The 15,897-nt window shown below is 43.8% G+C and overlaps 2 protein-coding genes across 7 annotated transcripts in view; one reads left to right on the forward strand and one right to left on the reverse strand.

Annotated features, from left to right (window-relative positions):
• Window positions 1-98: 98 nt before the first annotated feature.
• On the forward strand, window positions 99-11,920 carry IPP (intracisternal A particle-promoted polypeptide). 2 transcript variants are annotated; one of them, XM_083620195.1, is made up of 9 exons: window positions 99-1,013; window positions 1,337-1,682; window positions 2,403-2,834; window positions 4,723-4,878; window positions 5,003-5,170; window positions 7,014-7,151; window positions 8,298-8,420; window positions 9,320-9,540; window positions 10,962-11,920. In XM_083620195.1, the coding sequence occupies exons 2-9, from the start codon at window positions 1,391-1,393 to the stop codon at window positions 11,184-11,186; spliced, it is 1,755 nt and encodes a 584-aa protein (XP_083476321.1). In that variant the 5' UTR covers window positions 99-1,013; window positions 1,337-1,390; the 3' UTR covers window positions 11,187-11,920. The 2 variants fall into 2 exon arrangements, with proteins under 2 accessions (XP_083476321.1, XP_083476320.1); XM_083620194.1 differs by having other exon boundaries at window positions 100-618.
• Window positions 11,692-15,897, reverse strand: part of TMEM69 (transmembrane protein 69) — a 37,989-nt gene continuing 33,783 nt past the window's right edge. For all 5 annotated transcript variants that reach the window (XM_083620215.1, XM_083620216.1, XM_083620218.1 and 2 more), the window contains one exon: window positions 11,692-15,423. In XM_083620215.1, the coding sequence (XP_083476341.1) occupies window positions 14,713-15,423 (711 nt within the window). In that variant the 3' untranslated portion in view covers window positions 11,692-14,712. The remainder of the gene's footprint in view (window positions 15,424-15,897) is intronic.

The following is a 15,897-nucleotide window of genomic DNA, read 5'->3' on the forward strand; positions in this document are numbered from 1 at the left end:
GCCGCGGGCAATCGCCCCCCTCGCCCCGCCCACGCTACTGTTCTACTATTATGGGATATCTTGGACTTGGGGAGGGCAGAGTAACCCTACCCCATGACTTTCAGCACCACGACCATAAAAAAAACGCCTCGATCTGCTGCTCCTGATTTGATGGCTGTGTCACTCAGCTTTCCCGGTCCCAGCCAGTAGGGAGGCCGCCCCCCCCCGCCCAAATTCCTGCGGCTGAACGGTGGGCAGCGGCAGCAGCGAGCCTGGCTTTGCTCCTTCCTGCCCGCTCTCAGAGGCTCATCCTGCCTCGCTAACAAATGGGCGTCTCTTTTTCGCGCGCGCAGCGTCCTCTCCCGCGCATCCTCTCTTCGACCCTCTCCTTCTATTACGGGCAAAGGCCTTCACAGTCTATAATGCGCAAGCGCCAAGAGTCGCCTTCCTTCTCCTGCCCGTCTCCGGCTCCCCGAGACATGCGCAGTGGTATCTCCCTTCCCGGAGAGCGTTGAATGGACGCTTCTTCCCAGCTTTCTCTGGTGCCGGAAAGGCCGGGGGGGGGGGAGCGGGCGGACGCAAAAGTTGTTGGGAAATCGGGGAAGGACCATGAATGGCTGAGTGGAAAGGAAGAAGAAGGTAGTGTCTAGCGTCCGTTGCGCGCAAATGAACAGGCGAGGCAATCCCGTGCTTTGATAGCTCACAGTCCCCGCCTCCCGCCCCGACTCTTAATTTTAAGTATTATATGCAATAGATTTATTAAGTTCTCCCACTGCGTCAGCCTTCCCTTGTTTTAGACCTGAGTGCCGATTAGCTTAATTCGGACTGTAGTTGAGTATAGGAACATAGAAACAGAAGCTTGTCCCTGAGCGTGTGCAAAGTGCCAATTCCATTAATATTGTGCTCTCTTACCGAGCGTCCATTTCAGTAATGCCACCCAGACCGCTTCTTCTTTCCCCAATTCCGTATTCCTGTTCTGATTGTCGTGCTGAGGATGTGACAAGGTCCCAATCTATTTTCCTGGAGTGATGCAGGTAAAATGAATAGAGATTTCATTCTCAGGCCTTCTTAGTACTGTACCTCAACAGATACGGTTGTTTGTGTTGTGCCTGTCATGTTCCTTTTGGTGAAATTAGATTAGGGCTGCACCCCTAAACAGGCTTATTTGGAAATAAATCTGATTGAAATCAACAGGATTTATTACCTGTGGGGACCAAAATTGAAATCCGGGCTGATCAGACCTGGAAGCGTCCTTAGTTTATTAAAGGGGGGAAGTGTTATTGTCACTCAAAATTATGTTCATTACTAACCCTGTCATTAGATCTTTAATTTTCAAAGAGTTTCTTGTCCTTCCTAGATCATCACTGGGGGATGATGGGCATCACTCACTCCATTTCTCTGTGATCCTGCCATGGCTTGTGTGCCTTCTTCCAACACCAGCGAATTCCCCTTCTTGGCAGACAGGCATGCTCGTCTTATACTGGCCCAGATCAACAAGATGAGATGTGGGCAGCACTTCTGTGATGTGCAGCTCCAGGTTGGTGAAGAAGTATTTAAAGTCCACCGGCTTGTCTTGGCTGCAAGCAGTCCTTATTTTGCAGCTCTGTTTGCAGGAGGGATGAAGGAGTCTTCCAAGGATGTTGTACGGATCCTAGGTGTGGAGGCTGACATCTTTCAGATCCTGCTGGACTTTATTTACACAGGTAGACTCCATTTCTAAAACATTCTTGAGATCTTGTTATGCTTTTTGACAATGCCTTAGTATCCTGGAGCTTGTGAATCAAATGTATGTGCTGTTTTATAACTTGTCACTGACTAGATCACAGGCACCCCCCAAATTATGTCACAGGGTCTTCATTGGTCTGAATTGTAACACTTCAGAGTTCATATGAGGAGCTCCCTTGACTGAATGTTCATCCATAAGAAAAGTTCACTCTGCATGAAAAAATAAAATGTGAGGTAGAGGGCTTCTAATCTAGTTTTCTCTGTCATGCTAACTATGTGCTGGGGTTTGGGGAGGGGTAAGGAGGAACATTTAGTCTTGTCAATGTCTATGTTCCCAGTTTGAAGTTATAATTGAGACACATTTGCAATTCTTTATGAACAGAGCCAGTTAATTACCATAGCATTAGCTGTTTTATCATCCGTTTAGTGGGGTGGGGGGAAACATTCAATCTGTGCTATTTGCTTTACTAAAAAGGGTGCCTGTGCTGTAACGTTTCTTGATCAGTTAATTATTTGATGGCTGATGATACTCCCCCTAAGATATTAATATTATTAATAACATGGATATTAATAACGTGGCAATAATGTACTCCAGTAGTATCATTCAAGGGACATTCACAAATTTTGTGGTCAAACTGTATGCTATTGTATTGGCAAGATTTCGCACCACCTGAAATAGTTCTCTGTTGTGTGTTTAGGCATAGTCAGCATTGGTGAAAGTAATGTCCAGGAGTTGATTGTGGCAGCAGACATGTTCCAACTCACAGAAGTGGTAGACCTTTGCTGTGAATTTCTGAAGGGGCAGATTGATCCTTCAAACTGCATTGGACTCTTCCAGTTCTCCGAGCAAATTGCCTGTCACGATCTGCTAGAATTCACAGAGAATTACATCCATGCCCATTTCCTGGACATCCAGGACGGAGAGGAATTCCTGGCTCTGACAAAGGACCAGCTCATTAAGATCTTGCGAAGTGAGGAACTGAGCATAGAAGATGAGTACCAGGTTTTCATAGCTGCAATGCAATGGATTCTGAAGGACCTGGGGAGAAGAAAGAAACACATGGTGGAAATATTGGATACAGTTCGATTTCCGCTGTTACCCCCACAAAGACTCTTGAAATACATAGAAGGTAACTCAGAGTAGGGTAGTGTGTGTCTGTACTACAACTCTGTATCTAAATCTGTATATCTTTTCACATCACTCAGTGACCCATTGCGGGCTCTTCGGACTAATTTTGTGAAGCCCTAACAACTAGAAACACTGGCATCCCAGCAGAGCTCCAAAACCTCTCATTAGCATTTAGGCCTGGAATCACTATTACATATAGCACCTGCCAGATTGGGGCCTGTGATAAAGCTGAGAATAGTTTTGGAAGTTTGCAGCTGTGGGTAATACTGGGTAAGGTAAAGGTAAAGGGACCCCTGACCATTAGGTCCAGTCGCAGATGACTCTGGGGTTGCGGCACTCATCTAGCTTTACTGGCCGAGGGAGCCGGCGTACAGCTTCCAGGTCATGTGGCCAGCATGACTAAGCCGCTTCTGGCGAACCAGACCAGCACATGGAAATGCCGTTTACCTTCCTGCCGGAGTGGTACCTATTTATCTACTTGCAGTTTGACGTGCTTTCGAACTGCTAGGTTGGCAGGAGCAGGGACCGAGCAATGGGAGCTCACCCCGTCGCGGGGATTCGAAACGCCGACCTTCTGATCAGCAAGCCCTAGGCTCTGGTTTAAGATCCATTAAAAAGACCTGCAACATGAGGCAGAACATGGTGGCATTTCACTTCTAACAGGCAGGGAAACATTGGATACATACATACACACACACATACATAATTTTATTTGTATGCCGCCTTTTCACAGTTCAAACCATGTTCAAGGCAGCTAACAACATGGGGGGGGGGAAATAACTACAACATAACAAAAGTAGTCATAAAACATTAGAAAGTACACAACCAAACAGAACAATTTCCATATAAATCATGAAAAGATATAAAATAACTATACAAAGAAACAACAGCAACAAACTCCCTCATTCCCACAAAATATGCTCCCATCTCCCGGAAAACCCCAAATACTTCAGTTTGGTCAGTGTGAGGGGTAAGGCTGAAAACTTCTGTAGGATGGGGTGCGGATGAGTATGTGCCTAACTTCAGGTGTCCATACTTCTAGGTGAAGAAGTGGTTTATGTATCAAAGGAAAGGGTGAAGACTGTAGTTCAACATAGAGCCTTTATACTTTTTAATCTGGACTGGCTTGTATTCACAAAGGCTGTTAATGAGAACCATTAATGTAGACAGCATTAGGAGTCTGGGGAACTTCTTTCTGCCCTATAGATTGAACAAAATCTGAGCCTGGATATTTCCCAGCAGGGCTACGAGGCATTTTGCTGTACCTATATTGGCTCTTAATGATTGGGGTTAAGGAAACAGGAGGAAAATGATGTATTTTAGTATATGAGGTTATTGATTTTTTAAAAAATGTGCTGTGACCTATGCTGAGCTCTTTGGCTGGGGGCAAACTGCAAATCCAATAAATCAGTAGCGGGAAACATTTTTCTGCCCAAGGGCCACATTGCCACATTCCCTTCTGGGGTCCACATACCAGTGATAGATGGTGCTGGAGGAAAAAGTTGGTAGAGCAAGGAATTTCAAGTTTACCTTTTCTGCACACCTAGTTTCTACACACACACTTAAACATCTCTCTGTCTTCCATCCAGGTAAGCATGAGTCATTATCAGAGTTCAAAGACACATTCTAGCCACTCAAAAGCACCTAAAGAGAGTGTGATTCAAATGCAGTGAGGGATGTGTCCTGGAGAGATGGTGGGTCTGGGGAAGAATATATGGTCTGGGGAGAGTCCCAAGAGTCAGGCAGGCAGGACTGCATTTGGCCTCCGACCTGAGGTTTCCAAGCCCTGCAATAAATCAGTAACAATGTAATTGCTAAAAACTACACATCCACCTGGTTTATCTGTAGATTGACTATCACTGATTGTCCCACGCTTTTGTCTTCTCAAGGGGTTCCTGATTTCAGCCTTCGAGTGGCCCTTCAAACCCTGTTAAAAGAATACTGCGAAGTGTGTAAATCTCCAAAGGAGAGCAAGGTTAGCAGTTTCCTGCAGGCGGCAAAGGCGCGTCCCAGGAGGAAAGCCAGGAAGTACCTGTATGCAGTAGGTAAGAATCCTGTCTCCTCATTAGCATTTCATGTCTCTTCAGAACCTGAACTGCTGGAGAAACGCTGCATGAGAAGAGCCTGTGGAGCTGCTAATGGTGCCTGCCATCTCTGTTTTTTGAATAGGTGGATATACTCGCTTGCAGGGAGGCCGTTGGAGTGACAGCAGAGCTCTCAGTTGTGTGGAGCGTTTTGACACTTTCAGTCAGTACTGGACTACTGTGTCTTCTTTGCACCAGGCTCGAAATGGGCTGGGAGTTGCAGTAGTTGGAGGAATGATCTATGCTATTGGAGGTAAGGGCAAAGAATTGCATTTCTGGGGGTGGGGAATAGGCTGTTCTTTAGTACTTGCCACAGGTCTTTCTTATTATTCACTTAGTGGAAGGAACTCGCCCAGAGACAAGATGTAGCATTCTAAAGCCACAGTATACAAAAGTTACAATGATGTCCTGAGTTTGACAGGGAGAATATCTGGGCCTTGCCGTTTGGGATTCCCGGGGTTTGGGGACTCTGGTACAGTCCATTTCCCCAGACTTCTCCAGTCCTTGCACCATGCAGACATAAACCCATTCATTGTCTTGCTAACATATTGCAGACATTCATAGGTATGTAGTCAAACACACAGATGTAGTTCCACTCACATATAGGGTTATCAAAGTAAAATGATCAATGACTTTTCTCAGTGTCCCATTGTACTTTCCACCACTGAAGATTTTTTCTGGAGGAGGCTGAGTGAGCCCCTTTACTTCTTTCAGGGTGGCAGGAGGAAGAGGAAGAAAAAACTTTGATCACATTTGCTTTCACCTTCCTGAAGCCTACATATTTTTGTATTATCATCTCTCACACTTGCATAGTACACACACAAACCATGGTTAGTGCTATATGGATGAGCTTGAGTGCTTCTCCCATGGAGTTTAGATCCTGGCTTAAAACAAATTCTAATTATCTGGTTTTGTAACTGTGGTTTGTTTTAAATCAGAATCCCTGATTCAGACATTACACTAAGACAGGATTCTGTAAAAGTTAAACTAAACTTAGCAGAAGGACATCTCCTTACTGCATTGGGGGTGGAGGGTGCTGAGTGTGTGAACTGGTTCTCAGCTCCTTCATTCTGATCCACATAGCACTAAACCATAGTTTTGCATTAAATGGTCCCTGTTTTATTTATATATGCATATAAACAACTATGAAACCTACCAGAACTTTCTGTGTTGCCAAATAAACGTAGATGCTTCAAATGATCTTCTTTCCTGTTCTACAGCCACTACTACTAAAAATACAATTGCTTGTGGTCATTCAATGGCAGCTGTTTTTTGTAGGTTTAAGGAAATGTAGGAAGCTGCCTTATACTAGGTCAGACTATTTGTCCACCTAGTCCAGTTCCACTCTAGTTCTCCAGACTTTCAGGTGGAGAGAGGTCTTTCACATCACCTGCTACCTCATCATTTCAACAGGAGGTACCAGAGATTTGAACCAGGAATCTTCTGCACGCAAAGTGTTTTCATTTATAAACTGGAACACCAGGCACTCATAGGAGGCATTGCATCCAAAAGTGGAGCTGTGCCTTATCTTAGTTATACTTGTTAAGGATATGGCAAAGTTCCTGCCAAAAGTGAAAACTCTAAGTGCATCTGTAGTATACAGACTTCTGCTGTGTGAAATGAAAAGTTTTGTAAATACTGTTAACTGTTGAAGCATTCCATCCTGTGCTTGCAGGATACTCATTGTCCTATTAATTAACATCCTGCCATTGCTGTTCCTGCTGCATGCTTTTCTTCCTTTTGCCATTTAACCCCTCAAACCTTTCGTTAGTTAGAGTTTTGCAGAAATGTAATTATTGCATATTACTTAAAGAAGATGATATGATTTATATTTTCCTTTATGCCGGATAACTTGTATTTTGAAGATAAAGTCATACCAGTTTTGACTGGTGGTACCTGTGCATCAGAGAACTCATTTAGAAATTGGGCATTGGGGGAAGGAGAAGACCTTTGGCTTCAGAAATGAAGCATTGCATCTTGCAACTATGCTAAGATGCTCAATGGATGAACTATTCTGCTATTAGTTGATTGATAGATTGAAGAGATAGCATACAAAAGATGTTTTAACTTCTCTATGTTCTTGCCTCTCTTCTAAGGTGAAAAAGACTCTATGATATTTGATTGTACCGAACGTTACGATCCTATTACTAAACAGTGGGCAGCTGTAGCATCTATGAACCATCCTCGCTGTGGACTTGGAGTGTGTGCTTGTTATGGTACCATCTATGCTTTTGGCAAGTCCTCTACAGAATCCATTACCTCCTTAAGCTAGGGGCAGAGTTTCATTAGTGTTGTATACTGTAGAAAATAGGAATAACTTCCAAACGTGTATGGTAGCAACTAACTAGTAGCTTCTCTGGTAAAGTATCCTTTTTTCAGTAAAAAGGTAAAGGGACCCCTGACCATTAGGTCCAGTCGTGACCGACTCTGGGGTTGCGGTGCTCATCTCGCTTTATTGGCTGAGGGAGCCAGCGTACAGCTTCCGGGTCATGTGGCCAGCATGCCTAAGCTGCTTCTGGTAAACCAGAGCAGCGCACGGAAACGCCGTTTACCTTCCCGCCAGAGTGGTACCTATTTATCTACTTACACTTCGTGCTTTCGAACTGCTAGGTTTTTCAGTAGCCAAACGCAAACGTTTTCCTTCAGTAAATTCTTGAAGATTCCAAAGCCTGGAATATTTGTTGGTGACGTAGCTGAGAGCTGCCTTGCCTACAACTTGCTTGCTGTCCTGTTGGAGTCTCCAGACAGTTTGCAGATAAATTAAGCTGCAATCCTGTCCTCTGGCTTGCAGCAGCAGGGCTTGATGGGGTGGTGCAGCCAGTGCTACATCTACAGCCCTGGAAAGTAGAAATGCAGAAAAAAAGCCCTGAGGGGACAAGGGAAAATGTGCAAGAATAAATCTTGGCTCAGTAATTTGCCTGGATTGGGCAAATTGTTATCATGTGATAGCAGCAGGGTTGGCTCAGGATCCAATGGATCCCATGCTGGCTCAGCCCCTTCCGCATTTGGGGGAGTTCAACGCTAGCTGTTGCTAACAGAGATAGTGAGATAACTCATGCAGCAGAAGTTGCCCCCAGTTACTGTCACCACACAGAGGCAGCTTATGGTCCAAAATAGTTTACTGCTGCAGAAAATCAGGCTTCAGTAATACAGCCCCGGACAGCCTGTAGGCTTTGTAGATAGAGATATGTACAAATAGAAAACATTTATGTTGCTCTAGCAATCTGGCCTTCCAGATGTTGGGTTCCAACTTCATTAGCCCTAGCCACCTTTACGTTAGACAGCCTTTTTGGCTCAGCTGCCATTGTAGCTGCTTCAAGGAGATAGAAATATTAACAATGTTTTCTATTCCTTGCCTTCAAACGTACTCTGGTTTTCAGGAGGCTGGGTTGGAGCAGAGATTGGCACCTCGATTGAACGTTTTGATCCTGAAGAGAACAGCTGGGAAGTGGTGGGCAGCATGGCTGTGCCGCGCTACAATTTTGGGTGCTGTGAAATGCAAGGTGAGTGGACTTGGATACAGTCGTACCTCGGGTTAAATATGCTTCAGGTTGAGCTCTTTCAGGTTGCGCTCTGCGGTGACCCGGAAGTAACGGAACCCGTTACTTTCAGGTTTCGCCGCTCGCGCATGCGCAGGCGGTCAAAATGACGTCACGCGCATGCGTGGAAGCGGCGAATCGCGACCTGCGTTCACTTCAGGATGCAAACGGGGATCCGGAACGGATCCCGTTCGTATCCAGAGGTACCACTGTATTTGAATAATTGTTGCTTATTGTTAATACTGTCGCAGACTACCCTTGGGCTGGTTCGGCACTCCAACTTGTGGTAAACCTTGCAGCTAGATTGCGGATGGGGACAGACTATCGGCAGCACGTAACTCAGGTGCTCAAAAGCTTGCACTAGCTAGCCCATAGGCTATCAGGTCAGGTTCATGGTTCTTGTATTAATTTACAAGGCCCTTAAATTGGTTCCAGCATACTTCAAGGCTTGTGAAGTGTTCTAGGGGCCAGGTAGAGAGACATGGAAGGCTGCTTGTGGTATACACACTTACCTCAAGTCCCATTTGAATTAACTTACTTCTGAGTAGGCATGCATAGAATTGAGGTGAGCATTTGGAAAAATTGATAACCTAACAAGTGGTGTGCTATCTTGAAGGGCATTGAGCAGACTATGTGCAACAATTTTGTTGCATTGTGCAAAAGAGCTGATAGTTTAGAAAGCAACTTCAAACTGCAACCCACAACCCACTCATTCAAGAACAGTCCTAGTAAGGAAGACCACTGAAATTCTTGGGAATTACTGGGCTGCAGATTACAGTCCACAGTGCATGTTTTCTAGAAATCCTTGAATACCAACAGTGCTGGTGTGGCATAGGTATAATAGAAATTCCTTGCATTTCCAGGTTTAATTTATATTGTTGGGGGCATCAGTAATGAAGGAATAGAACTGTGTTCTGTCGATGCCTATGATCCAATATCTAAGCGCTGGTCTGCACTCCCTGAAATGGGCACCAGAAGGGCATATCTGGGTGTGGCTGCTCTGAATGACTGTATCTATGCTATTGGAGGATTGAATGAGTCTGAAGATGCTCTTCCAAGTGTTGAGAAATACTCTTTTGAAGAGGTAGGTTTCAGTTCCCACAAATCAGATTCCAAGGTGTATTCGTTGTTTATGTTGGTTTGCAGTACTTTGTCTCATTGATAGGTACAAAGAAATGAAGTTGTCAGTAATGCGTTCACCAGTCCCCCAATGCAGCTGAAGTCGTGTGTGTGTGTGTGTGTAAGGTTATGTTCAGATGCACATAGTTAAAGCAATGAACCTGATTTTGGCCTATACAGTGGTGCCTCGCAAGACGAAATTAATCCGTTCCGCGAGTCTCTTCGTCTTGCGGTTTTTTCGTCTTGCGAAGCACAGCTATTAGCGGCTTAGCGGCTATTAGCGGCTTAGCGGCTTTAAGAAAACAAGGAAACAAAGGAACAAAGGAAACAAACTCGCAAAGTTTGCGAAGCAAGCCCATAGGGAAAATCATCTAGCGAAGCGACGCAAAAACTGAAAAACCCTTTCGTCTTGCGCGTTTTTCGTTTTGCGAGGCATTCGTCTTGCGGGGCACCACTGTACTTAGACTTCTCAACTGAATGACGTTCAGGAATATCCAGTTTTCCCTGTTTTCATAAGAAGCCAACTAGGTAGCGTATTAATTGACTGGTTCTTGTGGCAGCCATGAAGCCACTCACCTGTGCAAAGTGTCCAGAGCGATATTTTAAGTCTAAGAAAACCAGATTGCTTCCGGGGGGTGAGGTGGGGGTGTTTAAATAGATAAACATACTAAGCAGGGAGAGAGGGGGAAGTAGAGCTCCTCCCACAGCAGAAACTTTCACCTGCTGCTGGAGGTTCTTATGTCTGTATATAACCTAAGGGTCCTTCTTCCCAGGTGATAAGTAGGCTAGTAATTATAAAATCTCATGCCACTATGCCAAGTAGTAACTAATGGGGGTTATAGTCCTTCTGTTTTCCTGTTGTGACACCATGCTACACTTGCTTTTGAATGTGCAAGTATTCCTTTCCCGCCCCCCATCTCGTTTTTACGCAGAATTAATTTGAATAATTGCCACCCACTGGTTCTGTACTTAGGCTCATTTGGAGGGAAGGATAGAAAAGAAATGCAACAGCAATAATGGTAAACAGTAGTAGTAAACCCATGGGTATAGGGCAGGCACCCCCAAACTCAGCCCTCTAGCTGTTTTGGGACTACAACTCCCATCATCCCTGACCACTGGTCCTATTAGCTAGGGATGATGGGAGTTGTAGTCCCAAAACAGCTGGAAGGCCGAGTTTGGGGATGCCTGGTATAGGGGAGTATATCAATAAATAAAATCATGACGACGATGAATTGGAATTCCACTACTAAGAATACGGTGAATGGTCAGTTTAACACAGACCATCCTACAGTTTATTTACACCTGCTAACTGTAGATTTAAAGCACATCTCTGGAGAGGAACATACTACATAGAAAACATTTTTTTAAATTTGTTTCATTCATTAGGAGAAATGGGTAGAAGTTGCTTCAATGAAGGTCCCAAGAGCTGGAGTATGTGTTGTAGCTGTGAATGGCCTCCTTTACGCCATTGGAGGAAGGACTGCCAGTTATGATTCATCTGCCCCAGTGACATCAGATTCTGTGGAAGTTTATAATCCGCATTTGGATACTTGGACTGAAATTGCTAACATGATCACCAGCCGCTGTGAGGGAGGTGTGGCGGTGCTCTGAAGAACAGAACACTTAAAAACAACTAAGATTGGGGAGTGGATTTTCAAGTGTTCTCGGAATGGTGACAGTTTGGGCTAGAGACTTCTGTTCACAGGCTCTACTGAAACCGTATGCTTCTCCATGTGGAACATAAACTTCATGGGTGATTCTTCCAGTTTGTTGATGGTTGATTGCTGCCCTTGACACTTGGGAAACCGTCTGCTGTTCGTCACATGCCAAGACACAATCAGAATGCAGTTGGACTTGCTGTATTTGAAGTGGAGAAGGTTGAAATTGTCCTAACCACATTACTTCTTAACGGGGATCCTAAGCAATAGTTTTATTCTCATGAAAATCCATTACATTATTTATATATGAGAAGACGTTGGCTTTTCATAGCCTAAATTAGTTTCCTTGGAGAAATGCAACAAAATGATGGAGCTATTATTTACATACTTGTTTGGGACTTTTATTTTAGCTGCTCATTGCCTTTAGGAATAAGTCAAACTTGCTTACAAAATGAAAGTAGTTTACATCTCACTCTTATTTATTTATTTATACATACATTCATTCATTCATATGCCACCTCTTTCCCTGATGGGACTCAATACAGATAAGAATATTCCATTCCCTGGCTCATGTTGGGTATTAAGAATCTGCCCTTGGCTTTGGGCTTTTGTTCCTCATATGCATACTTAGCTATGTAGGACTGTTTAAGACAGGAGACAACTGGAATATTAAAAACTAAAAACAAATCTGTCTTCACATTTCCTTACAGACTGCCCCGTGTGACTTCCAAAGGATCCACATCATGCCCTGTGCTTCCATGGTAAAGCAAATAGTTAAAAGTAATAAAAACAAGCACAATAAAGGAGTTGGATGAGAAAGGAAAATGGCAGTAGCAAAATGAGCTAACATCATATGGTAGCCTACCAGTTCATTTATTATATCATAAATGCCTTTTCCATCTTTGTAGCGCCTTACCCCATACAGAGTTACATCTGTGGAGAAGCATCACTATTTATGGCTGAGTACTATTACCATGTCAGTTGAAAACAGTTCCCTGCCTTATGACACACAACTCTTCTACTCACTTTGCAAGTGAGGCACTGGATGTGCTGGACCGATGTCTTGCCCCAGTAATGCACTGGATGACAGCCAACAAACTGAAGCTCAATCCAAAGAAGGCTGAGAGGATGGGGTTACACTCCCTCTGAAGGAGCAGGTACATAGCTTGTGGGTACTCCTGGATCCTTTGCTGTTGCTTGAGGCTCAAGTGTCCTTGATGGCACAGAGTGCCTTCCATCAGCTTTGGCTGGTGGCTCACCTGCACCCCTATCTGTGCCCCTAACTTCTGTTGTCTATACTTTGGTAACCTCTATGTTAGATTACTGCAATACCTGATACATAGGGCTGCCTCTGAAGACGAATTCAGCTGGTGCAGAATTTGGCAGCCAGGTTGCTCACTGGGGTATATTACACAGATCCTAGCCCAACTGCTTTGGCTGTCAATTAGCTTCTGGTCCCAATTCAGAGTGCTGGTTTTGACCTATAAAGCCTTAAACGGCTCAGGACCACAAAATACATGAAGGACTGCTTCCCATATACAGTGGAACCTCTATTTGCGACCATAATCTGTTCCGGAGGTCCATCCAGAGGTTGAAACAGGTTGCTGGGAGAGGCGCCATTGTGTGCAGGCGATTGCCCACTACTGCGCATGTGCAAATGGCGATTGTCACTCCTGCGCATGCACAAACAGCAGCAAACCCATTGGTTACTTCCAGGTTTGCCGCAGTTGCGACTTGGAACAATCGTAAGAGGCGGTGGTAAGTAGAGGTTCGACTGTACTGTCCCAGACTCCACGTTCATCTGAGGCCTTTCTCCATGTGCCTCCACATGGGGTTCGGAGGGTGGCAACACAAGAACAGGCCTTTTCTGCAGTAGCTTCCCATTTGTAGAATGCTCTCCCTACAGAGCTTCACCTGGCACCTTCATCTTTAGACACCAGACAAAACTTAACTCTTCAACCAGGCTTTTGGTTGATTAATATTCTATAGCCTTTTAAATGTGTTTGTGGGAAGGAGGGATTGTTTTGTTGTTTTGTTTTAAATATTTACATCCATTTTTACCTTGTATTTTATCCTGTGAACTGCCCTGAGATCTTATGATGAAGGGCGGTATATAAATCTAATAAACGAACAAACAAATAAATAAAATACATGCAGGTCCTGCTATTGGGACACTAATTATCCAAAATCTGAGTTATCAGAACCCAAAGAACTATACCCAAACCTTGTTATATAAACAGCTGATTCAGATATCCAAAAAGCCATTGTTTGTCTACTTCCCTACCTATTTGTAAGGAGAAAATGGACAAATTGGAGCAGGAGAAATCAGACAAATCATTTTTTCCTTTGTCTGACTTTTGCTGGCTGGCTACAGCAGTTTGGGGCAGAAACCAGGGAGGGAGTTTGGACAAATCACAGATTAGAAATGTTCCCGTAGGAAATAATAAAAATCAGCTTGTTATGCAAACACTCGCCTAACAGTTTCCTGGGAATGGAAAGCAGGACTTGTGTGTACTTTTATCACAGTCTAACCATCCTTAACTAGAAGTCCCATTTATGTAGTACTAAATATGAGGAGCTTCCAAACTGGCTGTTTACTGAACATCCATCCCAATACATTTGCACAGAGGTTGAACAATTACTACCAGCTAGTGGTTGCTATTGCAGGCTTCCGCGTTAGCAGCCCACTGATCAGGATTTAGCAGAAAGCAAGTTCCATTAAAACGAGATTTACTGCCATTTAACAACTGTAGTATTAATTACATAACATAATTGTTATTTAATAATGGCTAGTAATAATTCACCCACAGCAGTTTTTTAAAACTGTGAAAGGGGAAAATATTTTACTCACTAAGAATTAGCCTATATAGAGAAACAGCAGCATACAAGTTGTAGCTTAAAAAGCAACGGATGGATGGCAGTTGAACAGCCTGTGGAAAACGCAATGCAGTTAGTACATCTTCTAGCTGAGTATCCTAGAAGTATTTAAAACCACAAGAATTTGATGGCTATTGAAGTTTCTGAGCGAAACTGGACATTTGTGGTGTTCTTTCAATATTTAGTGTGTATCAGAACATTCCACATTATCAAGAAGTCTCCACAAGTCTTATCTCTGGTATAACATTCAAAGAAGTAATTTTCTTGTACAGGGAGAGAGATGTGCTCCACAGCAGTGGCTGAGCCACCTAACCATAGAAGAAGATGCCCTAACTCATATTTGCGCATTAGAGCAGAAACATTACACACCTCTACTAAATTGTAACTAGCAAATTCATCTTAGGTCTTCAGTATCCACCCTTCCATGGAGCTTGTTCTTCTTTCAGTCCATAAATTCAGCCATAAGTTCATAAGCAGAGAAGTCAACCAACCTTTTCTCATTCCCTCACAGTAGTCTTCAGAGGGGAAAACATGTAAAACAGATTATGAAAATGGTTAAGGAGGTCCCCTCTCATTGGACAGGCCAATGCATTTTTGGTTGTTTATTTCAATACTTTTATTTCACTTGCATCACGACTTAGTCGTTTCTCTGGATACGTGTTTGCAAGACATAGTGTGGTAATCAGAGAAACTGTGGCTACTATAGTCAGGACTGCCCTCATGGCTTTAAACCATCTGGGATAGGTGGGAAGAAGACTAAGATCATAATGCAAGGCTATCCCTAACCCTATTATAAGCATGAGTCCAGCTTGAGTGAGGTCATCTTTGAAAAGCAAAGTAAACCAGGCAAGTAGTGAAGGAACAACACTGTTAGCCAGATTAATCCAATCAGGACTGGCAGGACTGCCTTCTGGCAAAGCATATCCCCATCTGATCCCTCCTAGGAAAGATAGTATAGATGCACCATATGCAATCTGAGCAAACACCAACTCTGGGTAGGAGACCTTCTGGATAGCCATTAACAATGGCACTGAAACAAAGGGAATTAATCCTGCAAAGCCCAAATACAGAGCAGGCTTTGGAGAGTCCTTGAGGGAGGGCATGTCATATCGCAACAAATCCAGCTGTCGCGGCTCAGGTTCCGGAGGTTGTTTCTTCTTCCAGCTGCAGCAGGAAGAATGGAAACCCTGTGCCTTGGTTATGCTCGCAGATGCCTGCCTAAGCAGCTGTGATTTTGGCAGCACAGCCAAAGGGACAGGAGAGCCAACTGCCTTACTCCTTCCAGGTTGCAGAAGTCTTTGAAGATACATCATCTGCAATTACAAATGCAAAAACAGTTCACATCACTCAACCTTCTGGTAGCTTAAAGAACCAACTGGAATACTTCATACTTTTCAGAAGGACGCTTCATGCATCTAATAAAGTGGACCATAGTCCATAAATGCTTACATCATTAAAAAGTATTAGTCTTTAAGGTGCCATTTTCATCGTTTTTGCTTCAGTTCTTAATTGGGGCCTCTGCCACAGCTAAGTGTTAGCAATGAACAGTGATTTATATTTCCATTTTTTATGAATTTGTCCAAGGGAGTAGGGTTCCCCACCACCACTTATGCATATTGGGAGGGATTCAACTAAGTTTTACTCAGAACAGATCCATTTAAAGTAATTGACTTAATCATGTTCATTAGTTTCAGTGGGCCGACTCGTGAGTAAAACTTAGCTGAACACTACCCAGTATCTCTAGTTAAATTGCACCAACATATGAGAAACTCATCTAGGCAAAACTT

The sequence above is a fragment of the Podarcis filfolensis genome, assembly GCF_964270895.1.
Source record: "Podarcis filfolensis genome assembly, chromosome: 6".
Lineage (NCBI taxonomy): Eukaryota > Metazoa > Chordata > Lepidosauria > Squamata > Lacertidae > Podarcis > Podarcis filfolensis.

Excerpts from the sequence above, each read along its gene's own strand:
- IPP (XM_083620195.1), top strand. The coding sequence starts at position 1,391 with ATGGCTTGTGTGCCTTCTTCCAACACCAGCGAATTCCCCTTCTTGGCA. Across the intron at positions 1,683-2,402 it reads GCTGGACTTTATTTACACAG|GCATAGTCAGCATTGGTGAA; the intron begins GTAGACTCCATT and ends TTGTGTGTTTAG. Across the intron at positions 9,541-10,961 it reads AGAAATACTCTTTTGAAGAG|GAGAAATGGGTAGAAGTTGC; the intron begins GTAGGTTTCAGT and ends TTCATTCATTAG.